An 11,221-nucleotide genomic window follows, 5' to 3' on the forward strand; every position below is an offset into this window, starting at 1 on the left:
GGTGATTGTTGTCTACAGCTTTGGCTTGTAGATGACTCCAATTCTGACATGATGCAACATATTATATGAAAAAAGTGAAGAGGAGAGTTAATTGTAAGCTTCTGAATGTGTCAAAAGTAATTAAGAGTTATCTGACAGATCACTTTGAATAGCTACAGCAGGGTTGAAGTTATCATTTCTCAACTGAGGGAGCACTATCGACATTAAAAGAGTGTTATATCAATACGTTTATGCATAAAAAGTAACCTGTGAAAACATTATAGTGGGCAGCTGAAACTCTGCTTCCCCGACCCTGTACAGTCAGGGCTTAAACGCTGTTATCGGCCTTGAAGCATAGTTTTCTAATACTTTGGATAATGTTATTTCATTCTATTTTAGGAATGTGAAGCTTTTATTAACCATAACATTGAAATTTATTTTTTTTATACTGTGTTAAACATGTGACACTAAATGAATTTTTCGTTTACATATCAGTACAAACTTAGTCCTCTGCTATGTATAAGTAGTAAAACTACAATGGCGGCCATCTTGGCAGCCATTCTGAATTCTGGATAATATGAAAAAATTCGATAGAACGTGCTGTCTCTCTAGGAGTAAACAGAAAACAAAAACAATCGATTCTGGAGCCTGACCACAAGATCCCGTTCGTTCGGCCTTACAAACATAGTCGCTTTTTGTTCCTGAAGACCTATTACAGCAAGGATCATGACGGCCACGAAGCACTCTGTCTTACCCAAGACATATAAGCATATGCACTTGACATTCAGTGAAGTCTTTAAACATAGAGGATCTTATAATCTACTTCAAAACCCATTACAGTGAGTGAGTTTAGTTTTACGTCGCACTTAGCAATATTCCAGCTATATGGCGACGGTCTGTAAATAATCGAGTCTGGACCAGACAATCCAGTGATCAACAACATGAGCATCGATCTGCGCAATTGGGAACCGATGACATGTGTCAACCAAGTCAGCTAGTCTGACCACCCGATCCCGTTAGTCGCCTCTTACGACAAGTATAGTCGCCTTTTGTGGCAAGCATGGGTTGCTGAAGGCCTATTCTACCCCGGGACCTTCACGGGTCCAAAACCCATTACAATGTTGTCATATACGACTGTGCACTCAGTGGTACATTGGTCAAGAGGGGGTCATAGGATGATGTAGCCTCTATGTTTGTTTATGATGTCCCCCCGAGGGATTAGTGAACAACGTAAGTATCTTACCCCACACCTCAGTGTTAAGTTAGGCTGTTTGAAGCAATGGTGTCGTATCATGATACGCAGGACAAGACTTTGGCAATAAGCCAATACCAACAACAGTCAAAACACTCAACAAGGGAAATAAATTTTGAGTTATTTCCTTTCCATTGATTTACTTTCGGAAAACATGGGTGATTTCCGTACATCATACGCTATTCGATAGAAAGAATTACTAACACGTAGTTCGGCATTCCCTGCGGGTAACACAGAGCATGTTACTTGCTTGAGTGACGTCCAGCAACTTTTGTTGAGGAGCTCCAGATCAGTGGAGCGATGTAATCCCCATGAACAAAAGCTTTTTATTTTGCTTTCTCTGAAATATGGCCACATGCACTCTTGACCCTGCGTAAATTGGTCACTATGTGGTTTGTATCATAATGTGAACAAAATGGTCGTCACGTGAACGTGAGGAAAACTAAATAACTTACTATTGAGTTCAGAACTGACAAGAACAGCATGTTACCAGTTATAATTAACAATGAACCCGTTGAAACCATTAAAGAATCCAAATATCAGGGTACATATATTGATACTAAAATTGAATGTTAATGTAAACACAAAGGCCACAGGTCTTGCCCAAATGTGTCTTTTCTATCAGTACTTTATACTGAGCGTTCTGACTTTTCGGTAAAATGCAGCTATGGAACCTTGTCCCTTAAAAACATAAACTACCTCACTAGAATACTTTCATTAGGTAGTAAAATTGCGGGCGTATCTGTTGCTAACCTAAATCCTATATGAAGAAAGAGTTCTCAAGTCAGCCCATAAGATCATATCCGATCCAGATCACTCCAGCCACTGTGAGTATAAATTACTGCCTTCTGGGCGCCGTTTTATCCCCCGTTTAAAATCCAATCGAGCCATGAAATCCTTTGTTCCCGCCGGTATTAATCTTTTAAATGATTCTTTCACTTTTAGTAGTGTTTGTCTTGTCTACATTGTTAGCATGTTATATGTGTGTTATTTATTGTATGAAAATAATTTAATCATTTTAATAATGTTTGAGCTCTGCACTTTAGTCAAGAATTTCCTCGCGAGGTACTTTCATTGCAATTTTCATCACTGTCATTGGTCTTGTACAGTTTTGAATTTAAAAAAATGACTGATATATAATATACTTACACGCATACGGAACACATTTTTTATCCAAATAGAAAACAAACTGGAAACCCGAAACTGATAAGAGATTGGGGTATTTAGTAAAACCTGGTGGTGTTATCAATCATATTTGTTGCGTTTTGGAGGGCCCGAGCAAAATCACACCAATAGAAAGAAAAAAAACAAAAGCAAAACGTAAACAAGCACAAATTGTCACCAACATTTTGACTGCTCAGAAATTTGGTATATCACTCCTTGTTCAACAACGCCATGCTTGACTCAGGTTGAAAGAAACCAGGCTATTGAACGTTTGGAAGCTGTAGTGTCTGTCCAAGATGCTGACCGTCATTTATATATAAACATAACCACGATTTGTCGTGTCCAGATTCGATACAACTACACAGACCACAGATGACCTTCCTCAGAGCGGTTGTCCTAGGGCCACTACCCTCGTAAATTTAATGATGTCATCAGTCTTGGTAGCCAATGAAATGTCTTCACTAAGAACGCTCAGCCAAGTAAAAAAACGTTTATGCATAAGGTAATAACAGTATGTGTTGCTTGACGGCATGTTGACGCAATGACAGTCGTTTGCTTAATTTACACTATAGCGAATGTCTCTCAGAGATATCATTGCAGAGTCAGTATTACCTCTGGCAACGAGAACCGCCTTCTCGTGCAATATAGAGAGTTAGAAGAGTGCATCTACGCTAACATGGGGCCCGTCCCCATAGAGAGATCGTAACGACAGTAGTAAGTCTGTGTTAAAGTATAGGAGTTCCCATCACCTCAGCGCTATGATTGCCTTGTGGAAGGCCGGGACCCTGATCCTTAGTTTCTCGTTAACAAACTCTGTGTCAGTCTCTACACTGAATGTTGCTGAAGTTCAAGTAAAAAACTCTTGGCAACTGCAAAACAACACTTTCGGTTCGCTTCACATTTCTGAGTGAAGAAAATACACGTGTCGTTCACAATTTTTTCGTGATTTTAGAAAAAAAAGCGTTTTCAGAACATCAGAACTTTTATAGAGTTTTCTTTTCTTCCATAACTGTAACCGAGGCGGACTCTATATCGCTGTAATGCGTGCGACTTTGGAACTGGGGAAAAACATATTTTGTTTGTTTTATTCCTAACAGTTTACAAAAGCCATGTTTAATTTCACTAAATCTGAGTCAGCAACTGAGTCACCTCTCTATATACAGCACCAACGACCTACAATGGATGCATGCAGCATTCATCATCGCTTCAACAGCAGTCTCGTTCATCGTCGTCGTCACCATCATCATCATCATCATCAAAATCAACAGCAGCAGCACATCAAGACCAGAAGACGATGGACTTGCTACGTGTTCAGTTCGTGCACTCAACACTGGCGTCAGGTGCCCTTTGTCCGTACTCCGTCCAGGAACCCTTTGAAGAATGTAATCAACAGTCAGTAGTAATAACAACGAATCATCATAACATACACGTGTACCGATAACACATGGAAGGCGGAACGCAGGTTACCATTTGTCAGGTTGTCTCGGACGTAATCATGTAGCGTGTGCAGTTTCAGATGGTAAGTTAGATGAAAAACGTAAATCGACGACACAAAGTTTCTATTTTGACAACTGCATATTTTTAAACAAATTTATATGCCCTAAAACATATGAGATCGCGTCGAACTTATGCTGTCTGCAGAAAGTAAACGTCCGGACGTGATCACATGTTTTAGATCATGTGGGAGTCTATTTTTAACTTGCATTGCGACAGATAGCAGGGGTCGATTTATAAGTGTTACATACAGTACAGTTACCGTGTAGTTTATCTTAATCCTACTTAACATGCGTTTTCGTTACTGATGAGATGTTCTCACACGTGCCAAATCTTAATGAACAACCCGAGTGACACACGTCACTAGTGTTTTGATGGCTAATTAATATAATATCTATTCATTATTCACACACACACACACACACACACACACACACACACACACACACAATCTTTGCACTGCTGGAATTTAATCAAGTAAACATTTGCTTTAAATTGAAATCTGATGCATATCTTGAAATGGAATATGTTTATATGGAATGTGACAATGAACCCAACAATTAAATATAGTTTTGAAAGGATAAACGGTGGGATCTCACAGAATATAACTTCGAAATAAACTCTTCACAAAATGATATTTCATTGCTGTCGGATGAGTAGATACTCTATCCATATCAGACAGTATCACGTTTACATAGTTAGGAGATAAACAAACCGCCGCTATATAGCTGGATTATTGCTGAGTGCGGTGTAAAACTAAACTTACTGTCTCACTAAATTTGATTTAAAGCCGAAGGCGTTGTGACAGCTTTTATAATTTCAATATACACCTCTGATTTTCCAACACAATATGATATCTACATTCTACTACAACCGCGTCAGTCAGATATTCAGAAAACTCACACCCTGTTGGAAATTCAGAGGTAGATAACTTGACTATATACCTATGAATGACTTTAATTTACCAATCAATTTACAGTACTTCCTGGAGTCGTGGTAGAAAATGCATTAAACTCACATAGTATACACTGACGTCATCCTTCCCACAGACACATGCGGCCAGTGCGAGGATGCAGGCTGTGAAGCCGATGTAGCAAGTGGACGTTAAGGGCTTGTCCAGCTTGACCCCAGCTGCCTGAAACACTGGACCGCCAGCTCACAATATTAGCTTATGGAATCAACTGGTCGTAAATCAGCAGTGGTTACGTGTCGCAATATGATTGGCTGAACCATGTTCAGTTAAAGACATCTAGGCATAAGAGTGTATATCTTTCCCACAAAGAGAGACAAAGGTAATAAATGTGCTCTGGAAGCCGAATGAAGATGGCATCCATAAAACTGAACAATATTCCGGTCAAACGAGGGTAATGTTTTCCGATGGTAGCTCACCTTGGAGAAGCTCCTCCTTAGATTTAAGGGAAATGGCGTCCTCCTTGAAGAGTGTGGGATAGGGAATGTTGATGGCTCCAGGAATGTGACCGGTCTGAAACCTCAGACCATCAGGTTTCAGTCCCAGAAACCCCATGCAGTAGATCTGGACTGTCAGAATAGAGAACAGATGGATTTCTGTTTCCAAGTAATCAGATCTCTGTTTCAAAAGCCGAATGATGTTGTTTGTTGTTAAACGCAGCACTCAGGAATGTTACATCTTTATGACACCCATACATACATATCAAATCGGGACCAGAGAATCTAGTGATCGAACATAGACCTATGCCACGCCATCATCTTGCAGCATTGGTTAGTGACCTGTGTATTGAAGCTATTGTGGCGTCTGACATTCTGTCTGTGTGGATGTGACTGGATCGTTGATGATGCTTTAACTCCTGGGCCTAGATTTTTGAAGGTCTCTTAACGCTAAGATAGTCGTAAGTGCTATACATTAGCATTATCTTACGACCGTCTTAGCGCCAAGAGAGCTTCGAAAATCTAGACCTTGATCTCTTCATAAACTTGATTGCCTGTGGAAGACACCGCGTAGATTGTGGCGTACATCAGCATTTGCGTACTCCTCCTCAAGCATTAAGTTGCAGCATCCTGTGCATGGCATCAAATAAACTGTCTCAACAATCAGTGTGCAAAACAGTTTCCAAAGTTTGTCTCAAAGCTACAAGCTCACAACACAATTCACTAACCTGACATTTTAATGTGGACACGGGTTTCATCACTAAGCGGACATTTCTATCAGACTGTAATCTGGCTTGATTTAAAAGTGTATTATAACTTAACAAGTTGAAGAGAGTGATATATTTACAAAATGACTTAATAAAAATTCACTAGCCAGTCGGGCCATTGAGTGTGGATATTTACTGGCCGGACTGGATTTTTACTACACTGTTACTATTTTGCACACTGTCAACAACAATGTTAACCCCGCAATATCCAACATATTCACAGTTGGCGGCCTGTAAATAATCGATTCTGGACCGGACAATCCAGTGATCAATAGCATGATCTGCGCGAAAGGGACACGATGACATGCCATACCGAATTCCAGTTCACAATAAAATTGTATTTACCAATGAATTGTTTATTTTAAACATCGTATTAACACCGTATTTCTCTATTTTATGTCGAGTCTTAACTAAGAAATCACAGACTATCCCTGTTTGATGAGGTCGTAAAATGATTCACAATGTATTTGGCTCACTGGTTACACCTGTTATGTGTTTTTGCTCTTATTCACAGTAGCTGTGTATCGCACAATGTGACTGATTCAATATCAATTCCGTACCAGACCGCCAAAGTTTTCTAGCGGCAGAGTCTCGTTTTGAGATTCCCACGATTTTCAGGTTTCCGTTTGTCAGAGCTCACTGTATGACAGAGCACACTGTACGGCGTATTTGCAAGGATTAGAAGGAGCATATAGTGTTGCAGTCTACAAGGGCTGAGACGTATCAGATCATTCTGATTAATATATACGCATCCAGTTAAATGAATTAGGTTATCGCACTAAGTTGCACAATAGGACGGAACCCAGTAAACAGGGAACAAGACGCTTCTGTAATCTATGTCTTGACTTGGTCAGCCATGTCAGACAGCCTGACCACCTGATCCTGTTAATCGCCTCTGAAGACAAGTATGGGCTCTGAAGGTCAATTCTATCCCGGATCTAGCCGAATGATCTGCTAACACGTTCAAAGCTATTGGCATCAGAATTTCAAAATTCAGTGACGTGGGTAATATTTCAGTAACATCAGGGTTGGAGACACCAAACGTGTGTTTCACCCATCGCCCCTTTAGTATTTCCGGTTCCGATGCATTCGCTAGCAGACCTACATTTTGAAGGTTCTTTTTCTTTGCCATCAAAATTGTCGGGGTGTCGCGTGTCCACGAACTGTCGGCCATCTCCGGGTTTGATGTCATCGTACAACATTACCAGGCTTTTGTTGACCTTGACTGTCACGTCACTTTTCTGTGGAATATAAACACTCTGAATTTGACAAATATCACTTCCACTGCAACAGAGAAAAAACGTCTTTCTAAATGCGAGCGAAGCGAGGAAATGAAAGCCAAATACTTTATTTTTAATATCAAAACAAAATATCGCCAACATCAAAGATAGTCACCCATTTTCTCACATGGCGTGCTCTCAGATTTCCAACCTCAGAGTTGATAATTACTCACGTTCAACATTAATAAGTCAACATTTTAAGCGCCACACATGACTTGTCAGATCGTTATTTGCCTCCAATACTCCTTCTCCGACTTCCGGTTCAACGGAGCGAAGGAATAGGAATAATAAAAGATTAAGAGAGAAATATATTTCATACTGCCTTCATATTTTACCATTAAACTGTTCAATATTACAGTTTTTACCTGCCGCCGTTATTGTTTGAGATTTCGCATGATTTATTCTACTAAAAGCACGTTTGGCGTAGTGGGGGGAGGGGGAGTATTTGGTGAACATGTGCAGGGCTTCTTATCTATCGGAATAAAAAAGACCAATAAAATAGGACAAATTACGCGATTATCGAACATACAGCAACTAAAGGCGTTATATAGGTCGCAAATGTGAAAACAAAGCCATAAATATCGCAAAGAAAGCAATTAACATCGGATATGTTGATACAACGAATATTTCGGTAAGACCATGTGTGTGCGTGTGAGAGAGTGCGAGTTCCAGAGAGTTCTTTTGTGTATTTGCTGTATTATCATGTCATCATATTTGTCAGATAATTCATTTTCGTATATTGGTATATATGCAATATTGTGTATGCATATGATGTTTTATGCAATGTTAGTAAAATACAAAATGTCTCCATATTTTCAAATGACTTATGTTCGTATATTTGCGGGTACTGTATGCAATAAACAAAACTTAACAGTCTACATAACTGTCGGCATACTTCATTTCTACTACAGACTATAGCTTTAATCCCGTTGTTGTAACGATTACTACGGCCCAGTGATTTTAATCCCTAAAGTACATGCAGGCAAAAAGAGAACATCCCCTAAGTGACCTATTCAAATGCACGATCTTTTTACTGACTATCATCATTCTTTTGCCATATGCGTATGTTTGACACTTCTCTTTAAGTAATTTGATACATGTGCCGAAATATTGTCCAAGAGTTCACTACCCCATATTCAAACTGCCTGTCCGTCACGGGATGTCCTTCTTTCTTCCATCTGACCAATCCCCCGCTCAGCACAGAAACGTTTGTCAAACCGTGGACCTGTGAGGATAACAAGTGACGACAGACGAGACCATTGAATGAATGAATTAATGAATGTTGTTTTACGTGTCATCTAGCAATATTCCGCGTATTTGTTTCCTCCGATCATTGGATGTGCGTCTCAGCGTCACATCAGTCCAACTCCCTGGGGATTATACATAATCTACGACAAACACAAACAGACACGAAGACACACGATTACGCTCTCTTCATAATGAAGCGGTGAGGTATGGTCAGGTATTGTTCTAACTTGAATCGAACCCGGTCATTCGACTTAACGTGCGAAAGCTAGCACCATCTCCGTCTTGAACCAGTCTTGGAAAAAATCTGTGTACTGAATGGAGGATAAAACATTACCCTTAACAGCCACCATCCTCGACATGCTTTAGATCCGATTTGGTCGACGTTTTCGCACAGGATGACGTGACTGGACGTGTTTATTCCGAGAGATCTCACATAATCTTGAAAAACTGCAGGATCCGGTAGACCCAGAGGGACGTATTGAGTGAATGGGGCATTCTTTGTTAGGTTGAAAAACTGCGCTCCTTCAATATGCGCGCTGGAATGTATTGTAAATTATCCGTGTCATGGAATTTATACATGCATACACATTGCTGTAATAAAACATTTACTATTTAGTTTAGGCACAATTTGAAATATCTATAGACCAATGTGAACCTAGATTTAGCGCTTTGTTTCTCTCACAATTATTCCTATATACACAACAAATCCAATTAAAACAGTTTTAAAGTAATAAACATGAGCATGTTAACCGAAACCCTTTTAGAAACAGTCCTTTGGTCGCACCTCCAAAACACAACCAGGTCCATGTGCCTTACAATACAAACAGTGTGATAATACCGAACAAACGTAAGCACTATGCATTCATACCTCCTAAATTCATCTATCGAAGGCCCAGAGGGTCCAACTGTAGTATCAAAAATCCTCAAGTCTTTGTTTCCTGCATGTATTTGACTTGACAGCCATTCTGGTGTTACGACAGGGTAGGCCATTTCCCCCTCACTAGAAAGATGTCGACAGCTTCTGGCGGAGACATCTGGGTCACTAGGTCAAACCATATAAAACTACTTGTAACTTTCACGCTTAGTTGATAGCAAGCAGACTCAGTACGCTATTTAGCTGAAATAACGCCGATGCGACATTAAATTCAAACGTACTAAAGGTGGATGGGTAGGCTAGCATTGTGGTATAAGCGTTAGCTCGTCACACCGAAAACTCCGGTTCGGTTCCCAACATGAGTACAATATACGTATGGGTAGGTGATACTGCTCGAATATCGCTAAAGGCGGCGCAAAACCAGACTCACTCACTCTACATGTAGACACATTCTCATGCAAAGTCACCTCTGATTCCTCACAGGTGGCGTAGGCCTACAACCCGTGGCGACGGGCTGTACGAAACAATATACTGCCTGGAAAAAAGAAGGTCAAATGCGCATGTAACATAATACTCACTGAGCCTGTGCCCAATCCATGCAGCACTTACCAATTCGCAAGCGTATCATGAAGTGTAGTCTTACAGACGTTACGAATGCTTTGTGGATATGGACCCAGATCTTTAAGATATATATGTTACAGTCGGACTGACTGTGAAATCGGTCATTTCATGAAATGACTAAACAAAATCAGAGGGTCAGCTATTTCGCGTCATTTTGTGTAACGACAGTCAACATACCTCTGTCATTTCATGAAAAGTCATTTCATATATACTCACACGCATAAGAAAAGCGAGTTTTCCAACCAAATAGGAACAAACTCGTTTTTTGGCATGTAATGAAGTCTGATGGTGTTATCAATACTTCATGCGGCGTAAAAAGACACCAAAAGTAGGAATCACCAAAACGGAAGACACCAATGAACATGTGGGTATCATGCACACATTTCTCGTGAAATAAAAGATGCACGGATTTCCACCACCTGTAGTGGCTCTTTGACTGGGCCTGACCATCCTTGCTCAACAATGCCACTCCTAACTCAGATTGCGAGAAACCGAGCAATCGGGCGTTTGGAAGCTGCTGTGCTGGTCCAAGATGTTTGCGAGTCATTTCAACGTACACATAACCACGACATGTACCCACCCCACAGACCACCGATGACCTTCCCCGGAGCGGCCGTCATAATGTCACCACCCCTCGACAAGAACGTCACATTACGGGTCAACATCAGCAAGATCTGTTCTTGTCAACCCTGTTACCTTTCCAAAACTAAATACTGCCACCAGTCTTTGCAGCCGGCCAATCAAATGTTTTCGCTTAAATTTTTGTTTATCTGACCCTGTTGATATTTCTTGTAATTAGTGTTGAAAATTACATATATGTATGCTTTATACTCGACTTGCGTTATCTTTGTGTGAGCATATATGTGGTGGACAGGGGTTTGTGAGGTGTGTCTGTTCTGGACTCAGCAAGTGTTAAACAAACTGGTGTAAATGCCTCAAAGCCATGGTGATGTGCAACTGTCGCTGCCACAATCGTTTTAACTTTTAGTGACAATTAGTAATGTTGAAATTGTGATCCACTTTTGTAGATCAAGTTATTAAGTGACATGCCCTGAAATGACAGTATATTGATTGATTGTTATTACGCAAGATGACGCGAAATAGTCATTTCATTTCACGAAATGACCGATTTCAC

The 11,221-nt window shown here is 40.3% G+C and overlaps 1 protein-coding gene across 1 annotated transcript; it reads right to left on the bottom strand.

Moving 5' to 3' along the window:
- Positions 1–3,462: 3,462 nt before the first annotated feature.
- Positions 3,463–9,645, bottom strand: LOC137278056 (thiosulfate sulfurtransferase-like). The gene is made up of 7 exons (XM_067810124.1): positions 9,460–9,645; positions 8,926–9,127; positions 8,473–8,568; positions 7,169–7,304; positions 5,279–5,428; positions 4,908–5,032; positions 3,463–3,766 (listed from the first exon to the last, which is right to left on the bottom strand). The coding sequence occupies exons 1-7, from the start codon at positions 9,579–9,581 to the stop codon at positions 3,707–3,709; spliced, it is 891 nt and encodes a 296-aa protein (XP_067666225.1). The 5' UTR covers positions 9,582–9,645; the 3' UTR covers positions 3,463–3,706.
- Positions 9,646–11,221: the final 1,576 nt, after the last annotated feature.

The sequence above is a fragment of the Haliotis asinina genome, chromosome 3 (assembly GCF_037392515.1).
Source record: "Haliotis asinina isolate JCU_RB_2024 chromosome 3, JCU_Hal_asi_v2, whole genome shotgun sequence".
In the NCBI taxonomy this organism is placed as follows: domain Eukaryota; kingdom Metazoa; phylum Mollusca; class Gastropoda; order Lepetellida; family Haliotidae; genus Haliotis; species Haliotis asinina.